This window comes from Thamnophis elegans, chromosome 3, assembly GCF_009769535.1.
Source record: "Thamnophis elegans isolate rThaEle1 chromosome 3, rThaEle1.pri, whole genome shotgun sequence".
Lineage (NCBI taxonomy): Eukaryota > Metazoa > Chordata > Lepidosauria > Squamata > Colubridae > Thamnophis > Thamnophis elegans.
The window spans coordinates 120,519,617-120,546,727 of NC_045543.1; the positions used below are offsets into that span (position 1 = coordinate 120,519,617).

The window sequence follows — 27,111 nt, forward strand, 5'->3', positions numbered from 1 at the left end:
TCTCAATTAAAATAGTCTAGGGGAAAAGATATTCATTCAGTTGACATTAATGGAAAATTGACAACAAGATGAGGAAATACAGAAAGATGTGGGCCATTTATGAAATGAAAGAGAAGATATGACACCTTTATTATTTTTACAAATAATTCAAGACTGCGAATAACATCCAGCACATAAAATATTGGCATGAAAATGAGGTTTTGTTTCAAATGTATGGATTAAATCTAAGTCTGCCTATGCACGCTCACCAGCACAGTAATGAGTATAAAACTAGAAACATGATTGCTTGAATTGTTTGCAAGAAAAAAAGATTGAGAGACTAAGTGAAGGAAACAAAAGGGAGTTTCTGTGTGGCCAATTTTGGTAGGTAGCTTTTGTGGGGGAAATCATCATAGGAAAAAAAAGGAAACAAACTTGTAATAAAAGAACTACTGCATTAAAAGCAAAGGAGTCTTTATGAAAGAGTATAAAATTGACCCATCTATCAACAGAATGAATTAAAGTTGACATGGGGAAAGAAGATTGGTTTGTTTTTTTCAAACTCACACTAGAGAAGCAAGTCAGCAATACAGTGTATTTCCTATTCTGAGCTAAATGATGAATTGGATCGTGTTATATCACTGAATTAACACTATCTTTCTCACTTTCAGTCCAAACGCTTGCCTTCCTTCACTTTCAGCAATTCATATAAAACTTTTGTCTGATAGCGAATAATGCAAAGTAACACACTTTTTTTAAAAAAAAAACAAACACATTAGTGTGCTTCCATTGAACAGTTTTGCTTAATTACCCTGAAACATATATTCTAGGCTGATTAATATCCACTTAGTACAAAGGAAATACTTTATCAAATACATTTGGGGGGAAATATTGTACAAATAAGCTAAACCTTCAGGGCTTATTGAAGGTAAAAGTGGACACTTTTGCTTTTTCTATTTCTTTTAGACAGGAATGATAGTTCCAAAATCTGGTTGAAATTTTTCAGGTGAAAACCTATGTAAATGACCATTAAAACTTTTGAACAATGCTTTGCTTTCAAAGTTTGATAGTCGGCAAAGTTTGACAAAAACCAACATTTTCTATGGCCATAAATAGGCATTCTTAATAGCTGCCTGTTTCCAGAGTTTATGGGTGCTCTGACAATTATCAAACATTATCAATAAAACAATTTTATTGGCATTTATATGGTTGGGGGGAGAGTTGAAAATACAAGCATCACTATTCCTAAAACCTTGAAATCAAGGGAAAGGCATCCGTGTTGTTCTGTTCGTTTGTTTCCTCTTCTATTATTGCTGGTGGAAGGGAGTCATTATGTTATCTCTTGAGCTAGTACCATTTCTTGTTCCTCTGTGGACATGGCTATAGGGGGAATAATATTCTAGATTTTTAGCAACATGTACCACCTGAACTATACCACCAAAAGGGCAGCTACAGTAATAAAATGTTCTACTGCCATTCTAAAAATACTTTCACTGATTAATTTTATCTTCCATCCGTGGAGGATAAGATCTGCAGAAGCTAGTGACTGCAGGAATATACTCCTAGACGTTAGGACTGAAATTTTATTTTAAAAATAACATTCTAACGGACTTAGCATTTAATCTAATGAGTACTATAACTAATTCTGTGTGTGTTAAGTAAAGGAAATACTTCAATGAGCTAAGCTTGATCCCTGGTGATCCTTGAACACTGCCAGCTGGTTTTTCTTAAAACTTACAGAAAGCCGATTGGTGTCGTGGTTGAGGAAAGAAAACCAGAGACTCTGAATTCTAGAAACCCCCTCCCCCCTAAGCATTAAGTCAGCTGGTGTCTTTGGGCAGCCCTTCTCTGTCAGCCCAACCCATCTCACAAGGTTGTTGTAGGTAAAATCGGAGGCATGAGCATTAGATATGTTCATTACCTTGGGTTAGATATAAAAAAAGCAAGATTAAAAACTGTTGTGGCCCAGCAGGAGCCGTTGGAGCTGCCACCAGACTCCGACAGTGAGGGGCCCTATGAGTCGGCTCTGGAGGATGTGGAGACCCTGGACAGGGTTCCGACTCCGAGCAGGCGCAGAGAGGCTGGTTGGCCACTAGGAGGCGCCTGAGCCTTGGACCAGTGGGAGGAGACAAGGGAGTGTGTTCCTGACGTCAGCAGTGAGTTGTTCCTGGATGCCCGGCACCGAAGAGCTAATAGGCATCAGGAACAGTGCGCAAGTTCAGGAGGTAATTGCACTCAGCTGATGGTAATTAGGCTCCTCTATAGACTATAAAAAGTCTGCTTGTGCACACGCCCTTTTGCAGAAGTCAACACAGGAACTAATGGCGGAGAACATTATTGTGAGCTTGGCAGGCTGATTGCTGCCACGCCTTATCTCTGCTGGATTGCTGCCCAAGCTTGTCTATGCCGGTTTGCTGCCAAGGACCTGTCTGTCTGTTAATTAAATGCGTAACTTATTTTTGGCTCGGAGTGTGTGTTGGTGTGGACGAGGGGGTTCAGAACCATAACGTAATGTCAGGGTTCCAAGAAACACCCCAACGAAAGAAAACTCCAAGGCTTGCTTTTCCTCAAAAGCTCCATTTGTTAGAGATGTCATGTTAGCACATCTGGAAAAACCCGAATCTCAAAGCTTCCAGGTTTTTCCACCCAGTTGAGAGTTCAAAACCCTGCCCCAACACCCACAAGTCTATCACATGGTCCAATCCTTCCTTGTCATGAAGAAAGATTCTTCCCATCCACATCCGTCCAGGTGCAGGGACAAAATTGACCTTGACTTTCTGAGAAAGAATGTTATTATGGCTACCACATCACCCAAATCTGTATAATCCCCCCTCCCATTTCCCACAGTAGAAAGTTGTGACAGGCCTGAAATTCAAAAAGGAAAAGATGGCTTCCAGGTCTGACACTTAATAATAATGTACACCTTTTTATGCTTTTTGTATTATGTGTAATTTTTTATCCACTATGATAACTAAGATACACTATATTGCCAAAAGTATTCGCTCACCCGTCCAAATAATCAGAAGCAGTTGTGAGCGAATACTTTTGGCAATATAGTGTATCTTACTTTGGCAGAAATGTGAGATAAAAATGAATACATGAATTCACAAATAACAATACACTTCATGCACTAATTTGGTGCTGTGAGTTGAATGTATTTTATCACTGGATTCATAGTGTAGGTTTTTGAATTGGTTTTAGGGCCTTGGCTAAGGAATATAGTGGAATTATATAAACTTTGAGAACAGTATCTTTAGTCCAATATGCTTCCTTTTTATCCGCCCTTCTCCTGGTTACCCAAAATCTTCATAGTTCCTGTTCCAAAAATCGAGGACCATATACATAGTCCTCAAATGTTGTTGAAAAATACCTTTCAGCTTCAAGGTGATTGAACATATGCTGGCTGTGGACAATTCCGGTACAGTTGGTGCAACACCAGTTCACTTTAATTCAGTTTTCACCATCCTGGGTGCTGTCCAGATAAATAAAAGTTTGGGTCTCCAAATTCTCTTGCAAGCAGTGCAGGTCTTGATAACTTCTGGGATTCAGGACAATATAGTTCTAATGTTTGAAGGACAAGACATACTCCCAATAATTTATTTTACTTCAAATATTTTTAGGATGTCTATGTGTTCCTGTTTCTCATAATAAGTGAGTTTACATGTGTGTGCCTCTTATTCCTCATAAATAGTACCATTGCTTGAAACAGATGAAGTTATTTTCCTCCTAAATGACCACTAGAGGGAAACCTTGAATTTACATGAGGCTTGGTAAAACTCTGTTTACTTTTGGTTAGTACTACAACATGATCTGAAGACTTCAGCTATTCACTTAAAGTGAATCCACCCTAACTTTTGAACTTCTTTTGACTCTACCTTCTGTAAAATGCTGTATGACTGTTTAACAGTGCAGAGTTGTGTGGTCACAATAATTTAATTCAATTTTGTATCCAAGTTGCAGAGCCCAGGGTCTTTATTAGAAAATGTGGTTAAACATAGGCTTTCTTAGAAGCCATCTATTTTTGAAAAGCTATTGCATTCAACTCCAGTTTAAAGGTAAAGACCATCAGAAAGAAAGGAATAAGTGCCCTTGAAACTACTCCTGAGCAGCCCACTAATGTAGGAAGGTTACTCGTCACAATCTTGACTCACCATGGTGAGATGTATTTGAGTTAAATTATTTCTCTGCATGATATGTATAAATTCCAACCTTTGCACATTATGCATATGTATAAATTACCACATTTTCACCTTATGTCTACCATCTTAATGGTGCATTTGCTCATTTTTCTCAAATGGCCACTCGAATGTGATTCTAAGCAAAGAGGTTTCCTAAGAAATGGTACACCAGGTATAACATGGTTGGAGGCGTGACAGTTGCTAACCTTGTTTTATCCTCTCTCTTGTCATCATCACCCTTATTTTAACTGCTGACTCACCCAATTTGCTGCCATATACCCATAATGCAATTCTCCCATCTCCCCCTTGTGCATGTGTGCCCTAGCCCCCGCACTCACCTTATCCCACCCACCGCCCAAAAATGTTAGCAACCGATTCTCTGCCCGGTTGCTGGGTGGGCGTGGCCATGGTGGGTGTGGCCTACTTGACCTTCTGCACTATGGTGGGCAGGAGCGTTTTCCCCCCTCCCCAGGCTCCGGAGGCATTCCCTCAAGTCAAATATAACTTTCTTTGCTTTTTTTTTCTGGTATGGTAGAGGAAAAACAAACTTTTTCTCCACAAGTTTCCATTCAATATAATGGAAGAGCATTTCCTTATCTTCAAAAGTGGTAAATATTTTGGTGAAATTTTCATAAGAGTGAAGGGCACTTATATATTCATAAATTGGTCAAGGGGTATATATATGTGAATCAAATCTTTTCTCTTTCCTTTTACAGTGAGCTACTTAAATAAAACCCCACAGGAAAGCATCACAATAGAATTCTCTTTATTTAAATATTTAAGCGTGAAGTATGGGTCACTAAGGTTTCAGAACGATGCTGAAATATAACAGGAAAATTATCAAAAAAAAATCCCAACAAGAGAGTAAAGTCAGTATTAAGAGAAAACTGGATGAAATTTTCAGGCAGCCTGAGCCTAAGGTAGAAGAATCTTCATTCTGAAAGGAAGAGAATTCATGGCATGTGCTTCGTGCTGTTTGTGTTTTGACATGCTTCAACTTGCTTGTCCAGTCACTGCCAGTACATAGTCTTCAGGCTCCTGATCATGTCTTTGCTAACTTTAAGAAGTTCACTGAGGTTATACATTTCACCCTCCCGTGTTTTCATGAGAACCTTTTTCCTCAACTTTTGTGTGGATTCCCTGGGAATACTTATTAGGCTACTTTGAAGAATAGGATATTGCACTAAGCAGATCTTGACTCTGATTTACCATTTCTTACTTTCTGTACCGCTGTAGTTTATTTTGGTCACCATCCCTTCCTTCAAGTTATGACTTTCTCATAGAGTTTTTAGATTATGTGAGGTGGGAGTTACCAATTGTTGCATGAAGAAAACCTTGAGGAAGGCGGAGAGCTTTTGACTTGTCTCCTTGTGACAGGAAAATGCATTAAGTTGATGATGCTTTGAAGTGTTTTTGATGACTATGTGTTCATCCATGAGAAATGTATTGTTATTTGGTTTGGAGCAAACAATAAAGTGAGTTTTCTTCCTTAGAAATAAAATTATTTATTCAACACAAGGAGTGAGCTAAGTGATTATCTATCCAGTCTTAAATCTCAAGTAGCTGAGATCACTAGTGTCCTTTTCCACAATATTTCAGGAGTCTACTTTCTTATTATGAGATCCAACATGCCCATTTAATTGAGTTAACAACTTTTTGTTTGGAATTGTCATGTCTTAATTTATTACTAATGGCATTACATCCTGTTCTGGTTTATTCTGAAGAAACCAGTTATTCAGAAGTCATGAACTTTTCTGCTAAAGGAAGCAACATTCAAAAGATGAAAAGGATCTCGGTGGAATAGCTGTTCCACAGGGCAGGGCTGCTATGGTAAAGGCATGCTACCAAGTTCCCACCCAAAGACATTGTTTAATAGAAGGACTTGAAGTGTATGGACAGATACCTCAGGGAGACAAAAAGCTACATTGTGCTAATGTTAAGTTCATTCTTGAAGAATAGTTCCTTGTATAGCCTAAAATGATACCATCTATAAATAATGAAAGATATTAGAAATTTGAAGGAGTAGGAAAACTAACAGAAAGATGAGTAGAAAGATGAAGGCTCTTGAATCACTTATAGATTCACTTAGAACCCACTGATTCAATATGTTTTTATGGGATTAGTTTCTTCTTTGTATTGGTAGGAGTACATAGTTAAAAGAAGGAAACCTGTCTTTTCCACACTACACCTCCGGTAGTTTCCATAAACATGGAAAGCTGGAACCAGAGTGCAATAGAATTATTCAAAGCCATATAGTGAAGACAGAGGGGTTTTTTTCCCTCCTCACCAATTCTGCTTCTTTTACATAAAAAATAGAACCCGTACCTCATTCTTATTTCAGGAATCCACTGCTCACATGTCTTACTAGCATTCAATCTTTTCCAATCAGACAGCAATGTTATTCATTAGTGTTTCTACTCTTTCCTCTGTTTTGGTTAAGAACTCAGATTGGGGAACCTGTTTTTTTTCTGCAAATAATGGACTTTGGACTTGTCATCTAGAAATTAGCTGGTGCATATTTATGACCCATAAATGCCAAATATGCATATGACACACTGAGGCCTTTTATCTGGAAAAGAAAAGGAAAGCCTGAGAGAAGTCTGAGAGAAATGGAACCTTCATGCTAATACTCTTTCCAAGCAGTGGCTGTGAAATGTCAAATCTAAAAATAGTACTGTCTATCAACATGACCAATAAATACCGGAATATGCAACTCCAAATTGGTGAATCGTTATATTCTTTTAGTTGAAGAGCTAGCATATGGTAATCCTGCCTGACCCTAATTGCTGCCTCCCAGAAGTGTTGGATGACAACTTCCATCATTTTGAGCCATCAACCTGTTGCCAGGTAGCTGAGAATGCTGATGGTTGTAGCAAAACACTCCAGCAAAGCACCAGCTGGGAAAGACAGGTGTCAAACAAATTGACAGTCACTGCCATGATCTCAATAAAAGGGTATACGGGGGAGGGGGGAAGAGAAACCCCTCAGTGATAGGTATGCAGAGTTGTTACCAGAATGATTATCACTTTGGGCATTTCAAAGTATATAAATGCTAGTATGATATTAAACATGGATTTGATTTGACAATTACATGCTAAAAAGAATTCCCCTGTTACTTCATCATGCATAAATATTTCTTTTAGCTTTACAGGACCTATCTATGATGCTAGCATTTAGTAAGCTACTTTGATACCAAATATACTATCTGGCTATAGTACTTTGCAGTAGTTATCAGTTGGATAATTGACTGATTTCCATGTAATCCAGTCCTGGGAGCCTAAAATACAGTAACAAGTTTTATACAAATATGAAAATGCTAATTAGAATGTTATGTCCTAAATTTGGAATACCTTTAGGATAGAGCATTATTGCTTAATTTTAAAAAAATCAAATCAGATATATTTACAAATTTGGATCTTTGCAGTTTTGGACCATAAGTTGCTTGCACCTATTCTAAATGTAGCTTTTATTTCTCATCCAAACATTATGGATTAGATTTTAATTGTTTTCATGTTGTTTTTTTTAAAAAAATCATTCCAATTTTGATATAATTAAAAGTAAACTATAGGATATATATTGCAGCTGAATTATTGTTGTATGTGTTTCTGATTGGTGTTTGCTCATTAAATGAGTCATTTCTACCTATTTTATGATTGCTGGAGTGATTCACTATATCAGTATTTGAAAGCCCGGAAAAGAAAATAACAGAAAGGTCATTCACTTACCTTTGAATTCTAGATGCTGAAAACTGGTTCCTGCTTTATGTTGTGAGATCAGTGCAGTATAAGATCAGCAGTTGAAGATACTTTTGGTGATCAAGTAGATGGCAATGAACAGATTGAAATCAGAATTCTTTGTTTCAGTGTATTTCCAAGTGAAAATCAAGTGGACTTGATTTATCAAATTCAAATATTCTGGGTTTATGTGAGAGAGGTCATGTTTCGCTCAGACAAATGGTTTTGCATATGTTGCATATTATCTATAATTGATTACTGAGCTCCCAGAATAATTAGTAATATTATTTGTTTTTGTTTAGAGTGGTCTACTAACTATATGTCACCAAATTATGTTGCACAGGTTTTTATGTTTGCAACTAACCTGTTTGATCCATGTATAGATTTTGTGACTAGATTTGAAAATGAAGACTGCATGCAAATGAATAATGGAAATTACTCTCTATGGAATCTATGGAGGGAGATGCAAGAATGAGTCAATGTGCATATGTATCCAAGAACATTTGTTATGACAAATTGATGTTGGCTTATAATGCAATCAGACTTAGGCACATGAGATGCAGTCAGATCTGCAATGGATCATGTGACACAGCTAAGCTTCAGAACTATAAGCTGTTGTACAAAATTGTTGTGTCATTATGCTTCAATGTCTTAAAAGTTGCACAGAAGACAAAGCCTGAATAGAGAAGTATGAAAAATCTTGTATTTACATGAAAATTCAGTCTAGTTTTAAGTGTTCATATTCCCAATCTGTTGCTAGTCCCAGTAAAATAATAATTTCCAGTAACTGATGTACTTTTACACATTTAAAGTATAAAGTCACATTTTTCATTGATGGTGCCATTAGAATTAGATGAAAGTCCTTCCAAATTTATCAATAAGTACAGCCTTTTAAAGAATAAAACATTTTGTTCAGTCTTTCTGTTCTGTAGTTATGTCTATAGTAGTCATGTTTGGTGAAGTAGTTAAGCATCAGGCTAGAAATGGGAGATCATGACTTCTAGTCCCATCTTATGGGAAGTGAAGTCATCAGGTTGGCTTTGGGCCAGTCACACTCTCTCAACCCTAAGAAGTAGACAATGGCAAACCGCTTCCAAAATCTTGCCAAGAAAACTATGAAGACTAGTCCATATAGTTGCCAGAATTTAACACTAACTTGATGGCACAAAAAATCATTTCTATCATTATATTGTTTCCATAAATTATTCTGCCATTTCTGAACAATTGGATTTGAAAGCTTTATGAGAAAATAAAAGCAATTGGTGGTTGTATTTTAGAACTTTAAAATATATCAGCTTACTTGTAACAAGTATAAAAGTAACTAGGGGATGGGGTGTTTCATATTATAAAATTGCTTAGGCTTTCTTTCCCCATAATTCTTAATGGTGATAATGTTGGTATGTTGAGCCTTACCTTAAATCAATCAATATCAGATAAGAAAAAAGTTAATTTGAATCAGAAGCTGTCCCAAATTCTAAAAATGCCACTGATTGACTGATTACATGCCATAAAGTTGATGTTAATTGACACTGGCTACATAATTTTCGCCATGATGATCTGTCTCTAACATGGTTTTTCAGGGCCTCCAATAGTGGGCTCATCATTACTGTAACAAAGGAGTCCTTGATGCTCTCTGAGCTTGATTTTCTTACAATTGCTACATTATCCAACTAGGTAACATCAGTGCTACAAAGGAGAAGGGTTTGCCTCTGTTTATATGCAATGGCTCATCCTGTCAGTGTGGGGGGAAGTGTTGCTTTCATCTTGGTAGAAGAAGAAGAATAGGCTTGAATAGGCTGTTGTTTACTGTTTGATTGTTTGTATGAGTTGGTAGTTCCTTGATTGGGGTATTGTTTATAGCTTGATCCTGTTTTATCTCTGCTTATTTGGGTCTTGATTGTTGGCAAGGAAGTGTTCTGGGTTTTTGTTTCATTTTTAGCTTTTTGATTGTCTCTTTTGAATGGTGTGTAAATTGTTTATGTGCCTGTGATGTAACTGAACTCATCCACTTGCCTGCTGGTTATCTGTCTCCTCTCTTCCCTTCCATGTCTTTCAACTTTATAGATTTTGCTAGAGACCTAGATATTCATGTAATATGTCTGCAGTAAGATAAGTTGAGTCTGGCCATTTGGGCTTTGAGTGAGAATTCTAGATTGATTTGTTCAGTGATCTAGTTGTTTGTTTTATTGGCTGTCCACAGTGTTCTTGGGAGTCTTCTTCAACACCTACGTTCAAAAGCATCAATACTCTTCCTATCCTATTTCTTCAATTTTTGTAAATATATGCATCAAAGCATCTGAATATCTTTTCCAAGGCTTTCCCATCTCCTCTATCCAGTCTATGATATAGCTAGTTCGTGCCCAGTCATAAGAAGCACATTCTCCTTTACAGAACTGGCAAGATTTGGCACCCCAGAACATACCTCCAAATCAAGGGGGCTCAGGACCCTGGACAGCACCCTGGATTTTAGGGGAGCTGGTAGAGTTTTTAAAAGACATTTGCGTTAATGTCAGGGTTCCAAGTAACACCCCAATGAAAAAAGACTCTGAAGCTGGAGTTTCCTCAAAGTTCCATTTTATTAGAAATGTCATATTGACACATCTGGGAAAACCCAAATCTGAAAGCTTCCAGGTTTTCTCCACCCAAAGAAAGTTCAAGTCCATGTCCATCATCTACATGTCCATCATATGATCCAATCAAACACCATTCAGAACTGCAGATGTCTCCCAGTCACACCATCACAGCTGCAGGGCAAGGTGTCCTTGACTCTCTGAGAAAGGAATGTTATTCTGACTATATATCACCCATATTCCATACAATCCCCCCTCCCATTTTCCCACAGTAGAATATGTGGCAGGCCTGAAGGCCCAATTTAAAAGATGGCTTCCTGGTCTGTTGACTGCAGTGTCCAAGCTGCATCTATGTCTCTCTCTCTAACCAATGGTGGAGCAGGGACATCTGAACAATAGCAGCCATAACCGTGCAATCAAAGCCTTGCTCTTTTTTATATATGCCACACAGGCCATCCACCTAAAAAACAAGCAGAATTTCATGGACTTTCCCTGCTGCCCCCATGCGCACAGGTGCTCTAATGAACAGACTGTCAGAACAGCTTGTGTGATTTTAGGCATTTCTAGAAGAATCTGGATGTAGCTCCTTATTCTGATGGTGACTTTTCACCCAGTTAGTTCAACAGTGCTGCCAGAATCATTAGTAAGATCTAACTACTGGTAAGGTTAATGAATGACTGGATTTACCATATGTGATATAGTAGTCTTGTAAATGTATGAGTTGTAACTGTTGCTTTTCTCCATGGCAAGATTTTGTAAAAGAGAAACCCTTCTATCATGCATTTTGTCACAACGATTTCGGGAAGGCTGGGAAAACTTATGTTAAAAATGTAAGGAAAACACAATGGAAAAACATACTAAATCTGCTGTCTGGCGGAATTAGGAAGTAGGGGTAAGGAAGATGAAGAGACCTTCATAACCTGTAAAGAAGTAAGAGAAAAAAGAAGAAAAAGAGGATAAATTGGGAGGTTGTAGCATCCAGTAGGGTAGATCCCACAGAAGACATCTTATTCAAAGCCTCCCCAACTTGGAAATAACAGCATTTCCAAATGAGCATGTAAAGGAGAAGAGTTTATAATTAGAAATTAACATCTACAACTTAAAACTGAGCCAACTGAATGGATATGAAATTGCAATTAATAGTTATAACTATCAGATTATCCAATAGTAACTGGAAAGTATTTTCTTTTTATGGTCTTAAAAGAGGGATGGGGTGAACTGCATGTAGCTTTGTATACAATGATTTTTTTATATTTGAAAAATGAGTATTTGTAATGTATATACAATATTTGACTTTTAAATACTATGTAACAGGAGAATAAGCAAAGTAGCCTACGCAAATTCCATTCAAGGTTTCTTTCCTCCAGGTTGTAATGTAAACATTTTATGTTTGTTCCGGATGATTATTGTGCAATATTAGCACTACTTGAAAATCAACTTAAACTTTCACTTCCTTTTCAGTGGATTTAGCTTGTACATCTTTGTTGTGAAAAACCTGTTCATAATTTCAACACCATCCTAAAAAAGCTTAGCTTGGTGTTTAATGGTGTGTTATAATGTTTTTGCTGTTAACATTGGTTTACATATTCAGTAGGTTAAGGAACTTTAAAGTTCCTTAAATATATACATAAACAGGCACTCATTAATGATAGTGAAAGGTTGACGTCTCCAATTCTCAATTATAGACAAAAACATCAAAAAGACAAAAATCACTTTCTAAATCAGGTTGTTTTTTTTAGCTTGACCACATAATTGTCTCAATTTTTGTTATTTACTTATTAACTATACAGAATCTTCTTGTGGCATTGTAAGAAATGAGAAACTCACATGATCCTATCCAATCAGACCTTTTTGTGATTTCGAATCATAGTATAGTCTATGTTACTTTAATTCCGGCATAAAATACCACAGTTAAAAGATATAAATGTGATATTAAATTATATTCCTGTTATCCATCATTTTATGGAGATTTTTTGCTTTATCAAACCTGGGCTTGACAGCGAGGATACTTTTGCAAAAATAGAAATTTCCAATTCTTCCCGAAGTTGAATAATACATTCAAGATATGTGTTTTTCACCAGTTTTTGTAATGTCATAATATTCTAGAAAAAATGAAGTTAAAAAAGCAAGTTTCTATATGGTCTAAATGTAATGTTAAGTATGGGGATTCAATTAATTTTATATTAAAAGTTCATTTATCTTATTTTTTTATTCTTTTAATGTTTACTTTATTTTAATCATAATATATGCACATGAGTTACTATATAATCACTAGTGTACTTTGCTGTTGTTAAAATTTACACAAACACCTTTATACATTGCTGTTGTTGCTCTTGTGTGATCTAGGTACAACCTCTACTCAGTGTAGGAATCCACTACTACATATTCTTAACTGCAGTCTTTAGTGAAGGAGACCACTTCATTAAAGTTTCCATTTCCAGGGGCAGCTCTTAGCATTAGGAGAATTTCTGAGTACAATCCAAATTGACATTCTTGTTACTTAAACTATCCTTGTTCTTTCTTCTGGAGCAATTCAGAACAATTTTGCCCCATCTTCTATGTAACAGTTCTTCAGATACTTGAAGGCAGCTATCTCTCTGCATTGTTCTCTCCTCCAGGCTAAACACATACCCAATTACCACACAATTCTTCAACTTTTCATTCCAGGCTTCTTATCATATTAGTTATTCTTCTCTAGATAGGTCCTAATTTGTGAACATCCTTCCTAAAATGTGGTGCCCTGGAGGTTATATTCTAGGCATAATCTCACCAATGCAGAACAGAGAGGAACAATGACTTGCCTTCATCATATTGTTATACTTAAACAAGTGCAGTCTAGGCCTGCATTTGCTCCTTCCTTTCTTTTTTTTTTTCCTGCCTGCCTACCTGCCTTTGTTGTTCTGTAGCATGGGTGTCCAACTCAAGTCCTCGTGGTTGTGTCACGTGATGTATTAGGGCTTTCCCACCTTTCGCAAAACCGGCCGTGGGTGTAGCCAGCATGTGACACATCTAGCCCATGGACCAGGACTTTGACAGTCCTGTTCTGTAGCGTCATATTACACAAAGATACCTAAAACCTTTTTCTAATGTGTTGGTTTCCTCCATTCTATATTTTTTTTTCCTACCCCAATTAAGGACTTTGCATTTATCCAGTTGAAATTTGATTTTCTGACAACTTGCCCCAACCGTTCAAGATCTCCTTTAATCCTGTGAATTGCAGTTCTTAGTGTTTTATAAGTTCCTGGAAAAATCATGGTTTCTTTTGTGAATGAGTCAAAGGAGATCCAATTTCCTGCTTGTTTTTCCCCCATCAAAGACATTTGTGGAAGGTGATGAAAGGTTGGTGCTTCCATCCAATAGTGTGGGAATTGCCAGATTCAGGTAGATCACAGAATTAGATTACTGATCTCTTATGTTGCCTTCTGTGTCATTGGCTTTATGGTCTATAAACAAGGTTGCTATGACTCACTTCTCACCAAACAAAATAATTTCAGGAAGATATGCTACCTGTAAATATTTTAAAGAAATAAGACAGGGTTTTACCTATCAATTAACAGGATGTCAGTTTCTCTGACATCATTATTTTCTCTTTTTTTGTTATTTGGCTCTACTATTTAATACTCTACACTTTATGTAATATTTATTTGAATAGTTTTGTATGCTAAGATAATTTCCTGTTTTGGAAGATAAATAAATTATGCAGTGACTTGGATTTTATTGTTACAAATAATAGCTTTTGTATAGACAAGTATAGACAAGATGAAGGCTGTCATATTTTACCTGAGAGTAAATGTTACTGAATTAAGTTGTATTTACTTCTAAGCAGACATGCATCAATTATAACATAATGTGACTTGATGGTTCAATTGAGCTTGAGACAATCTGTGTGAACTATTCATAGGTATGGGGAATTTAGTGTGGAAGGATTAAGAAGAACCATAGCATATGGATGAAATAATTGGCAAGTTCCACTGAATAAAGCCAAAATTGGGGTCATTAAGAAACTATAGGATGATATCAGTATTCTTGGAAAACTCTTAGTAGTGCTCAGAGTCACTATAACATAAGGTTTAATTGCATGGAGTGTACTGTCGTTGCATAAGAGACAGTTTCAAGCAGAGGCATCCCAAATTCCTAAAAGAATTCTTAGTGCTTTGGTTTTCCTACAGATGCAAAAACAAATTTCAGTTTCCTCTGTCTACTTTTAAAACAAACCTATTTCCTGTTATTGTAGATACACACATTCCTCTTATCCCGATTTGGAGGATAAATACAATTGAGTTCCATAGCAAATATATTGCAATGCCTTTCTATACAATATGTTTAATCTGGTTGCAATTTGTATGTATTTGTATAATTTACTGAACTGTAAACTAACAAAATAAGTTGAGTTCATACAATGTGTGGAGCCACAAAAATCCTAAGATTAACAATAATCCTAACTAAGATTAATAATAAGTAGCTTCAGCATGGGGAATCACTAGATTTTCAACTGACCTGGATAATTGTGTTTTATGAACACAGCCTCTGATACTGAATATTAGCTTAATATTAAGATGTACTGCTTCAGGCCATTTATAACTGAGTTTATAATTTGAGTGGCCCTCCTACTATTTCCTCTGGTACTGACTACACTGCTACAATTGCTGCTGCTACTAATACTACTCCTACTTGGTTACAGTGAATTATATCTGTGCGGAACAGAATAGCAGTTTTTTATGTGGCATCTTCTCCATTCAAATATTGGGAGAAGAAAGTCAAAAAACAAGAATCTATAAGCAATTTTCATAAATCTTTGCAGGTAAAATTGATCATATACAGTACATCTCAGGTTTGACAACAATGCTAGACTGGTTATCTGCACCTCATTTCAATTAGACTTTTCCTAGAATGTGATACTGAGAATGATTTGGTTGTTTGTATTATGCCATAAACTAGATAGTTTTTTTTTAAAAAAAAAATAGAAATGACCCAGGGGACTTTCTGGACTATTTGATGCAATTGAGGTTTGAGTGCACTCTTTTGCAGTACTTTTGATTCTTCCAGTCATGACCAGAGGTAGTATTCAGCAGGTTCTGACCAGTTCTGGAGAACCAATAGCAGAAATTTTGAGTAGTTCAGAGAACCAGTAAATGCCATCTTGGACTGGCCTCGCCCACATCTATTCTCTGCCTCCCGAGTCCCAGCTGATCAATGGGAAATGGGGATTTTGCAATAACCTTCCCCTGGAATGGGGTGGGAATGGAGATTTTACAGTATCCTTCTCCTGGAATGGGTTGGGAATGGAGATTTTACAGTATCCTTCTCCTGGAATGGGTTGGGAATGGAGATTTTACAGTATCCTTCTCCTGGAATGGGGTGGGAATGTAGATTTTACACTATCCTTCCCCTGGAATGGGTTGGGAATGGAGATTTTACAGTATCCTTCTCCTGGAATGGGTTGGGAATGGAGATTTTACAGTATCCTTCTCCTGGAATGGGTTGGGAATGGAGATTTTACAGTATCCTTCTCCTGGAATGGGTTGGGAATGGAGATTTTACAGTATCCTTCTCCTGGAATGGGGTGGGAATGTAGATTTTACACTATCCTTCCCCTGGAATGGGTTGGGAATGGAGATTTTACAGTATCCTTCTCCTGGAATGGGTTGGGAATGGAGATTTTACAGTATCCTTCTCCTGGAATGGGTTGGGAATGGAGATTTTACAGTATCCTTCTCCTGGAATGGGGTGGGAATGTAGATTTTACAGTATCCTTCCCCTGGAATGGGGTGGAAATGGAGATTTTACAGTATCCTTCTCCTGGAATGGGTTGGGAATGTAGATTTTACAGTATCCTTCCCCTGGAATGGGTTGGGAATAGAGATTTTAAAGTAAACTTCCTCTGCCATGCCCATCAAGCCACAGTCACCAAGCCACACCCATAGGAGCAGGTAGTAAAAGTTTTGAATCCCACCACTGGTCATGACATGTCATGAAAGTGTTACTGGAATACTGCTGATTGAGTCTACGTCAATATGTTAGTGATATACAACTCTGCTACTCCTTGTTGCCCAACTGCAAGAAAGCAATTACTATCCTCCTGATTATGAGTCTTTGTCAATATCATGTCTGGTATGTCAAAAACTTTCCCACAATATTTAACCGCATGAGTTTAAAAAGCTGTTTTTCTTTTGCCTAATTTCCTTTCATTTTAATGCTAAAATATCTCATTAAATTGTACCCAGAGCCAGTTTGGTGTAGTGTTTGGTGGAGTGGCAGCAGGCTAGAACTGTGGGAGACCAGGAATTCTAGTCCTGCCTTAGGCATGAAGTCAACTGGGTGACCTTGGGCCAGTTACTATCTCAGCTTTAAGAAGCAGGCAAGAGCAAGTCACTTCTGGAATCTTGTTAAGAAAACTGTAAGGACTTGTTCAGGCAGTTGCGAGTAGTCAGTACTGACTCAAAGGCAATGCGTGCGCACGTACTTTTATCTAGTGGCTTGGGTGAAAAGTATAAGCAAAGCTGTGCTAGAACAAGGGAGACATTCATCTTATACAGCATCTTAGCTTTCAAGAGTTGCACAGATGCTTTTAGAAAGCCAGCAGAGTTTTTGAACATTCTGTGATCCATTTCTTTTAAAATGGAGATTCGTGCAGCAACACGGTTAATATCCCCTGGCAATTTTACTAAGATAGTATGGGAAATTCTACAAATTGAACACTATTTTGTTTTGAATGGCTTGAATCCAGTCCTAATCTATTTCATTGTTCTAACCTTGAATGCTAATATCAAGAGAAAAAGAGAGAGTTTCTGTGGGAGTGGGGTGGGGGGCTTCAAGTTAGTGTCAGTCCTGGCAGTTGCCTTGAGTAGCCCCTGCAGTTTTGTTGCTGTGATTTCAAAGTGATTTGACATTGCCTTTTACTTAGGATAGAGAGGCCCATGGTTACCCAATCCATTTTCTCTATCCTCGGAATAATCCTATAATTATCTTTGACTTAATTTTATTGTAATTCTAAACTAAAGCTTATGTACTCCACCTCCATCTCTTTTTCCCTGCTAGTCACAAGAAAAGGATCAGTTTCCCTGAAAATAAATTAAGATTACTTTTTGGCGCTCAGGATGTGTGCTCCTCTTTTAAGCCATAGTTAAAACAAACTGCAGTTTGAGTTTGAGCATAGGCATAATACTCCTGCAAGCAGTTTGTGGCTGTGTGAAAGGACTTGCAAGCTAGCAATTCATTTACGTAACACTAAATCCTGAGAAGTGGGCAGAAATTGTTGTAATACCTGGAACATTTTGATTGCTTTATTCACAGTTTTTAAATACACTTTCCATTTTCATTCTTCTCTCTCTCTCTCTCTCTCTCTCTCTCTCTCTCTCTCTCTCTCTCTCTCTCTCTCTCTCTCTCACCCTCCCTCCCTCCCTCCCTCCCTCCCCCCCCTCTCTCTCTTTGTATATTATGTTTTTATACTGGTTCTTGTTTTAAAATCCCAACCATAACAGAATTAAGCCAATCCGCAAAAGAAAATATTAGGGAATTTAATCATTAGGGAAGACCAAGACATCCTGAAAAAGTTTTTAAAAGGTTCCTAAAATACATCATGTTTGGTATATCACCGAGGATAATGATACTGTAGTCCCTGATTGCCCCTCCTCCATCATAACCCCCCAATCTATTTCCCAACTTGAACACAAAACTCCCTCCACTGTACATTTGGAAAGAATGCGAGAAAGACTGCAATTCTAATCCAAGAATTCACAACAACCCAGAAATAACAGCAATCCTGTGCTACATGTATGAAGAACTATTTGTTCAAAATATGTAATACAAGGTTAGGTGCTCTTCTTGCAGCGGGGGCGGTAGTTCATAGAGAAAGAGAAGGGGGAAGGACATGCCTGACATCAGCTCCCCTCCCTTCTCCAGAACGAGAAACTCACAGATTGGAAAAGAGAGCCCAATCAGGAAAACATGCCAAGATTTTAGCCCTCCTCCTGGCACTTTTTTGTATACATATTCAAGAGTCACTCAAGCAGCTGCAGCATATTAGTTCCAGTAGTTTTGACAGCCACTGCCACAGGACTGCGACTCGGTGCATTGTCCCTTCGCTCCGTGTTCACTTACCTAGCCAGCAAGAGTGAAGGCTGTTTTGGCAGCATGAACTTGTCATGGAGAAGCAATGCCTGACAGGTTCGGTGGAGGAGTTTGCTTGTTTTTCTTCTTCCCTTCCTCTTCTTTGCAATTCAATATTGAAAGCAGGCAGCACCATGTTACAGGCTGAACAGGCTGAATCAGAGGTGCAGCTTGGCACAGTTCCTCAAGACTGAATGAGCAAAGGGTGTTTTTTTTTTCCCTTTCCAAAGCAGCCAAAACAAATATCACGTTGCATTTGTAGAGATTTCGTTAATATAAGTTGCTTTGGAAACATGGCTCAGCAAACAACAAGCCCAGGCACCTTGATTGTACCTGAAGTTGACAATACACACTGTCAAAATCCATGGCTTAACGAGGATCTTGTGAAGACCCTGAAGGAAAACCTGTTGCAGCATGAAAAGCTCAAGATATCCCAGAAATCTTCATCAATTTCACCGAAGTTGTCTCCCATCATTTCTCCCAGAAATTCGCCAAGGCTGTTGCGCAGGATGCTTTTGAGTAGCAACATACCAAAACAGCGCAGGTTCACTGTGGCACATACCTGGTAAGATCTGAATTGTACCCTCCCTCCCCTCACCCTTTCCAATTTTTTTTTGGAGTAATATTGCAGTTTTGTAATCCAAGGTTGCTAACCCTTCGTCTCAAATTCCTGGAGATAAAGACCAGATTTGATACCGTTAATAGTAGCAATAGCAATTAGACATGAAATCTTGTTCCATTACAGTCAAACTACTTTTGATATTAAATTGACTGAAGCGAATGCTGCTCCAGGAAACAGGAAGGAAAAGCACTAGAGCTGCCAAAACTGCATTCACTTTTTTTTTGTCGCTTTCAAAGGACACTTTGTTCCCTTCGTGGGCTCTGTGGAAGATTTAATTTATGTGAAGAGCAGTAAGTCAGATAAAGGATATTTATCTGACTTACTCTTAAATGATGAAATGATAACATCCTTCTCTTCTCCTCTACCATGTTAGGTGGGTATAGAGAAACAATGTCTCATATTGCAATTGCAAAATCTCTTAAAGAGGATATTATTAGATCTGCCTCTCCATCAAATTTAGATGGAGGGAGAGATGTAAAGAGCAAACATGAATTCCAGGCAGCTTGTTTTCAGATAACTGCTATGAAAAGGTGGGGGGGGGAGGGACGCAGGACAATGCAGTTAATAGAAAAATCTATTAACTGCATTGTAATTATGAACTGGACAGAATCAGTGTGATTCGTATGTATAGATGTATTTTTCAGTTGTTGAACTGACTGCCAGATTATTGCATTTATTTCATTTCTAGTAAAATCTATTCTGAGGGGTTCTTGATGCTCTCCGAGCTTGCTAGTTTTCTTGGATGCATTTCATTATTCAAAGTAGTTAAAATCATCAGTGCTAGTAAGGAGTGTTGTTTGACATTCTGGTGTCTTGCCCTGTCTGTGTTGGTGGGGTGGTCTTAGAGATTCTTGGGCAGTTGGGCAGTTTCTTGATCGAAGTATTGTTTATTTGATTGTTAGTCTGGTGTTAATCTTGGAGTTAATGTGTGCTGATCTGGGTGCTGATTGCTAAAGAAACCTATTCTTTAGCTATAACTCTCAGAATCACATTGGCAAAGATAGCTTTTTATCATTCTGCATGCTTTGAATTTTGTTGGATGGATTGTTTCCTAGAGCAACTAAAAGAAACGTGAAGCTGAACACGGTATTCCAATAGGAATGGAGTAATCTCTGTATGCTCTTCACAGAACATTACTTTCTCATGTTAATATTCATGTCATTAAAATGAGGAAGAATGCTTTAGTCCACAGCAGGTGTGACCAACTTGTTCCCATCTTGTTTTTTGCAGTCCTTTACAACTCTCAACTGTGCGCCTACATTGCATGACACATTTGTAGCCTTTTTCATTGCTACTTTTGTGGGGATCTTCTAAAAGAAAACAATGCCTAAAGAGGTGTGTCGAGCCTTTGATAATTTCAGGGCTCCCAAAGTCCACAAAAACCAATTAAATAGCTATAAAATTTGATCCATCATTTCAAGTAATTGTCACATATCGCCACCATCTGGTCATAAAAAGAGATAAAAAGATAAAACTCTTCAGTCATGGCTAAAAAAGGTTGGTTACCAATAGATTATGTGCTGTCTGTCACCCAAGCCATGATTTTGCCACAATTTGTTAAATAAGCCACAAATCCTTGGTTTGCATAGGATCTTGAGCAACAACCTTGGCTTACAAAGTACAGTAGCTGAGTTCCTGCAACACACAAAGCTTAAATCATACAAACTACACTATGGTTTAGCATGAATGTAGAACTGGGAATGCAGGTTGCCTTTCCTTGCTATAAGGAGTAACAAAAGCCAATGCCTCCTTAAACACTCAGTATGTGTTGAGACTAAACAAATCTCTGTTGAGAAGTGTTTCAATTTATGTAGCTAGGTCTCTTTGTCTACTATTGAATTATGATTGGGCATGATCACAAAATATATGAATTATATTTCTTTGTTGTCACACTTTTTCCAATCTTTTTCTAAGTACCAATTAGGATACTTCTTATTTCTTCTTTTTCATATCCTGGCAATAATTCTATTTCTTTCTTTCTCTCTCTCTTTCTGATAAGGCATGGAAATTGAGACTTTTGATATCTAAAAAATGGAATTCAGTATGAAGGGATTGAATGTTTCCTTTGGGGCTAGAATTACTAGCAGAATCACTGATGGGAATTGATGCATGTTTCATTTGGAAAACAGCAGATTTGGGAAAGTTACTCTCTTCCATTTGATGAGAATTAACATTCATACATAAATGTTTTGGACTTAATTGTAGAATGATCAAGGTTCCTAGATGCTAATAATCTTGTGGTACATGTGTCAAAAGGAATTTTGATGGCGATACTTACTAACTTCAGAGCATGTGATTGGAACATATTGTTAATAATAATTTCATTTGTACACAAGCCTGCTCAGTTAAGGCTTATATGAAGATTTCACACTGAAAAGCCATATCTCAGCTTTCTTCAAACGAGTACCCTTCAAAACTATTGGCGGTCATGCCAGCTGGAAAGAATGAGCATTAAATCCTCTACATCTGAAAGGCTCTGGTTGGAAAAGAGCATTCAAACTCCTCATTGGTAATCTGAAGACTTGATTACTTCTGTTCCCCAACATACTATATTTTACAACTTCTCTTTCAAGTTCAGCATTCCATTCAAACTGTTTATCTTGAAGTCTGAAATCTGTTTAAAATTCTGGTTCAGTGTTAGAAGATATTTATAAGGAAAGATTAGCGTCTTATTTTGAGATATTTATATAGGAAACTCCAAATTTCTATAAAAACAATAATGCCTAAACCATCATTCTTTGCCCATGGCACTGCATAAAGGTCAGTTTTGAAGTTTTTCATTTTCATTAGATATTTTATTTTTATTTTCTCTTTCTCAAGAGCAGCTTTCTTTATTCTGGTGTTCGCTAGATGTGCTGGAATTACATCTCTGAGAAATCCCAGCTGTGTGGCAGTGGGAAAATTTTTGGTCCTAAAGCATTTGAAGGACACCCAGCTGGAGCAAGGCTGTTTAGACGTTCTTGATTATATTACTCATCTGTAAAAAAGAGGAAAACAATTCCAAGACTGTTTCCTGGAAGAAATTACAGTTGTAGAGCTGTTGCCTGTGGGCTTCCATTTTCTGTGGGTTTCTATTTCCTAAATGCTCCATTTTTTTTGCATTCTGCATGGCTGTCCAATGATGAAAGTAAATTGATTTTCAAAAACAACTTATGATGTGTTAGGGAGAAAGATGACATTCCAATATTATCCAATGTTCCCGTAGATAAGTTATTTTTTATTTTAGTTATAATGACATTATAAATGTGATCAAATGACTTTCAGTGGGTTCTCAAATTCAATATGATCTGGGACCGTGATGGCGAACCTGGAAGTGATACACAGAACCATCTCTCTGCGCATGCCAGCTGTCGCCCATTGCTCTTCTGGGTTCTGGTGTGCAGATGCACACTGGGCAGCTGGTCTTCGTGCACGCAGGAATGCCAAAAATTGGAAGAGAAGCTCCCCGGTGCGCGCAGCTGAGCTTCCTTTTTCTGGCATGTTCATGCATACCGACCAGCTGGTCTTCATGTGTGCATGTGCACCAGAAACTAGAAGGGAACTTTCAGCTCTTCCGGTTTCCAATGTCCCCCCCGCCCCGCCCCATGTGCTCTTGTTTCAGTGCTCAGTGCCAAAAAGGTTTTCCAACACTGGTCTGGGATCTCACTTCAAGAATCTTTTCTTAGAAATATCTTTTTTGCTGCATGAAATACTAGGCAGGTAATGGCTAACCTTTTCTGGACCAAGTACTCAAATCCCCAAAATGCAATGTGCACCCCCTGTGCAGATGTCCCGCTGCCACACAGGTGCATGTAGCCCCCGCATGCACCCCATCCCCTGCATGCACCTTGCCTGCCACACATGTGCACGCTTGTCCCTGCATGTGCCCTACCCCATGCATGCACAGCAAAGACCCAAACACCAGCTTCCAGCGGGAGGTGTGCACGCATGCAGATACGTATGAGATGAATGAATGTCCCACTTTTTATTATTATATTGTTGTAAATTTTTGTGTTTTTTAACTCTTACGTGGGGACTGTTTGGGGGAGTGTATGAGTATGTGTGATTCGGAGGACCTGCCGGGAGATGCGGGGGCCATGGGGGTGGTTGAGGGGACTAGAGACACGGGAGAGGGTCGGGGTATTACGGTCGTAACAGGGAGGGGCAGATACGGCGGGGACTTTAGGGCAGGCCATTATCGGGGAAGGAGGGTTCGCTACATTACAGAGATCCCTCCTTCCGGCCCTATGAGTCCCACTCCGAGACCAGATGGCGCAAGTGATCAGGACCCTGGACTCAGGCTGTTGTCGCTAAATGCCAGGTCTGTGGTACATAAAGCTCCTCTCGTCCGGGACTTAATTTTAGACGAGAGGGCAGACCTGGCATGTATTACTGAAACCTGGCTGGGCCCAGAGGGAGGAGTCCCCCTTGTAGAGCTGTGCCCAGAAGGATTTCAGGTGCTGCACCAGCCGAGAGCCCAGAGAAGGGGTGGGGGTGTGGCCGTCGTTATCCGGGAGTCGTTAGTTCCTCGTAGGGTATGTTGCTTATTACTTTTATTATATGTGTCTTTGTCATTGTTTTGTATTCCCCCTCCCTGATTTTATGTGAGCCGCCCTGAGTCCCCTCAGGGAAAAGGGCGGCCTACAAATATTAATAAAATCTCAAAATCTCAAAAATGCGCAGCAGAGCTGAACTGGGGTTATGGTTCGCGTGCCATCAGAGAGGACGCTGTGTGCCACCTCTGACACGTGTGCCATAGTTTCGCCATCACTGTAGTAGGTTCTATTTTCTGCACCTTCCCTCTCTTTCTCTTTCTTTGTCTTACATGCTCAACCATTGTTTAAAAGATGTTGGGGAAAGGGTGATACAAATTCCTAATATATTGAAGTTGATACTGTCAGTGCAGTTGACCTCTGAATCTGAAGAAAGAATGTGCGTCTGAAAATGAATAAAACTTGGTTAGTATTTTGTTCTTTTAAGACTGAAAAAAAATACTCAGATTGTTAAGAGGTTACAATAAAACAAACAGCTATTCTTCAAAGTCTTTTCAACACAGGGCTGCATTTTCTAAGGTGTTTTGATTACTGATGTTGTAGGTGTTACTAATGAGTCACAGGCTATGTGTGGGAATTTTTCATCACAGAGTTTACATTTAGTTAGGATGTTAGAAATACAGAATATTTTGAAGGATTTTACCTCAAGCCACAATGTGGCAAGTTTTTTGGGAATATAGGTAAAAAAAAAGCTTTTTATTATTTATTCAGAAGTGTCTGTCTGCCTTAGGTTTGTAATGAATCTTATTTTATATATACCCATAAATCTTGGGGACTTCCTTGTAAATATTTCCTCCTTTTGAATTTTTAAAAAAAATCTAGACAAAGATCTATTTTTGGAGCTCAAATTCACCTTTGGAATGAATCAGAGGTAGTCAATTTGTTGTCCGTAGACGTTATTAATATCTATTAAAACCAGAATATGCAGAGATTTATGTTCCTTCCCTGCAGCGAGAAAAAGGCGTCATGAAAAAACCCAAGAAGGATAGTATAAATTTGGATGTCACAGTAATAAGGAATATCACAGAGACAGAAAAATTGGGGTGCTTTACTCAGTTTGATCCTTGGGCTAGGTTCAGTCTCTTCCATCAGAAGTGTGCTATTCCCATTATTGTACAGTGGTGCTTCGGTACACATCTTTAATTGGTTCCAGGAGGTGTGATGAATACCAAAATTGATGAGTACCAAACCATTTCCCCCTGTAAGAAATAATGTAAGTGAGTCACAAGGCAGCTGACACTGACAAATTCTTGCTGGTGTCAATGATGATTACCGGGAGGGAAAATTTCACATCAAAATGCATGGAGTACCAAATTTGATGAGTTTCAAAGCAGTTGAGTACCAAGGTCCCACTGTATAGGGAATGTATCAATATGAACCTTCTTGATTTATACTCTACTGTTCAAAGAACTATCCAGTTGCTATGGTGGAGGACAAAGAATGTTCCTCCATACAGTCAGCAAAAATCAACTGGACTTGCAGTTGAATCTTTCTCCAAAGCTGAAGAAAGATAACTGTACTCCACTATATCTAATGTTAGTAGTAAAAAGCAGTTATAAAGAAGATACACAACACAGTTCTGCCTCAAGTACGACGCTGTCCTATTTGCTGGTTCCTGCACAATTTGCATTTACAACAGCCTTCATTAACGAAGTGCCTTCCAGATATGTTGGAAATATAATTATAATATAATGTAGCATAGTCATAGTTTTAGAATTATAAAAATCATAGTCCAGCCTGTTTTACAGTCTATGGAAGTCATTTCATTGTGCCTGATTGTAAACCTTGCCATGCATCTCCAGGTTTATGCATCTGTAATTGCATTTCTATTACGCATCTCCATTATGCATCTATAATGACAAAGAATAGATTTATTCAGCATAGGTGGGCAACCTGTAGGAATTCATGAGTTGCTGAATTACAGTTCCTAGGAATTTGTGTCACTGGCAAGACTTACAATGACGACATTTGTATGGGTGTGCCTTCAGTTTCGACTCCTGGCAAGTGCTTGGACTAGTCCCTGCAGTTTTCTAGGCAAGGTTTTTTGGGGAGTGGTTTGCCCTTGCCTCCTTCCTCGTACTGAGAGACAGGGATTGGCCCAAGGTCACCCTGCTGACCTCATGCCTAAGGCAAGTCTAGAATTGATGGTCTTCCAGTCTCAAGGGCTGCCACAAAGAAGAGGGAATCAAGCTATTCTCCAAAACACCTGAGGGCAGGATAAGAAACAATGGGTAGAAACTAATCAGGGAGAGAAGCAATCTAGAACTAAGGAGACATTTCCTGACAGTTAGAACAATTAATCAGTGGCAAAGCTTGCCTCCAGAAGTTGTACATGCTCCAACACTGGAAGTTTTTAACAAGATGTTGGATAACCATTTGTCTGAAGTGGTATAGAGTTTTCTGCCTAAGCAGGGGGTTGGACTAGAAGACCTCCAAGGTCCCTTCCAACTATTCTATTCTATTCTATTCTATTCTATTCAGCTGAGGTGGCACAGTGGTTAGAGTGCAGTACTACAGGCTACTTCAGCTGACTTGCTAGCTGCAGTTTCACAGTTCAAATTTTACCAGCTCGAGGTTGACTCAGCCTTCCATCCTTCTGAGGTGGATAAAATGAGGACCCAGATGCTGACTCTGTAAACTGCTTAGAGAATATTGTAAAGATCTATGAAGTGGTATATAAGTCTAAGTGCTATTGCTAAGTGCTATTGCTAGATATTAGCGATTGAGAGCCAGTTTGGTGTCATGGTTAACTGGGAGATGGTGAATTCTAATCTTGGTTTAGGTACAAAACTGGCTGTGTGTCCTTGGGCCAATCATTCTCCTTCAGCCCTAAGAAGGAGGCAATGGCAAACCACTCCCCAAAAACCTTGCCAAGAAAATTGCAGGGAGTTGTCCAGGCAATTTCTAGAATCAGACCCACAGACTGTCTCTTGTTGCAGCATTAGTTAAACTCAATCTAAAATTAAGTGTATACGTACTTTCCTGCCTTGATAACCTCTCTGTAAACTAATCATCTTTGGTGAAGGCTAGTGTGATACAGATGATGTGTTAATGATTATTCCACAAGCATTTTTGATAGTAGGTAGTAATTTCAATACCAGAAGAGGGCAAGTGATGTCAAGCCAAATTAAAGCATTATTCTCCTAATTTAGAAGAATCTCTTCCTTTCATAGTCAGCCATTGTAAAGACATAAAATCTAATTATGCTGGATTGTGCTTTGTACAGACATTCAGCAGACTGGATCTGATTATTTTAAATGGATCCACTAATAGGAATTATCTAGGAAAATTCAGTTTGGGGCAAATGAATTTATGAGTTCTTCTACAGATTAGGTCACTAATGTCCATAATATTTTGCAATTTACGCAATTCTAGTTTTAGAACTGA

At 38.3% G+C, this 27,111-nt stretch overlaps 1 protein-coding gene across 2 annotated transcripts in view; it reads left to right on the forward strand.

Annotated features, from left to right (window-relative positions):
* PDE4D (phosphodiesterase 4D) overlaps positions 1-27,111 on the forward strand; it is a 753,870-nt gene that overhangs the window by 312,249 nt on the left and 414,510 nt on the right. The window contains exon 1 of one of the 2 annotated variants that reach the window (XM_032212985.1): positions 17,916-19,135. The exons of the other annotated variant lie outside the window; for it this stretch is intronic. Within the exon in view, the coding sequence (XP_032068876.1) occupies positions 18,765-19,135 (371 nt within the window). The 5' untranslated portion in view covers positions 17,916-18,764. Of the gene's footprint in view, positions 1-17,915; positions 19,136-27,111 lie in introns of those variants that run through there. 2 annotated transcript variants of the gene reach the window in all.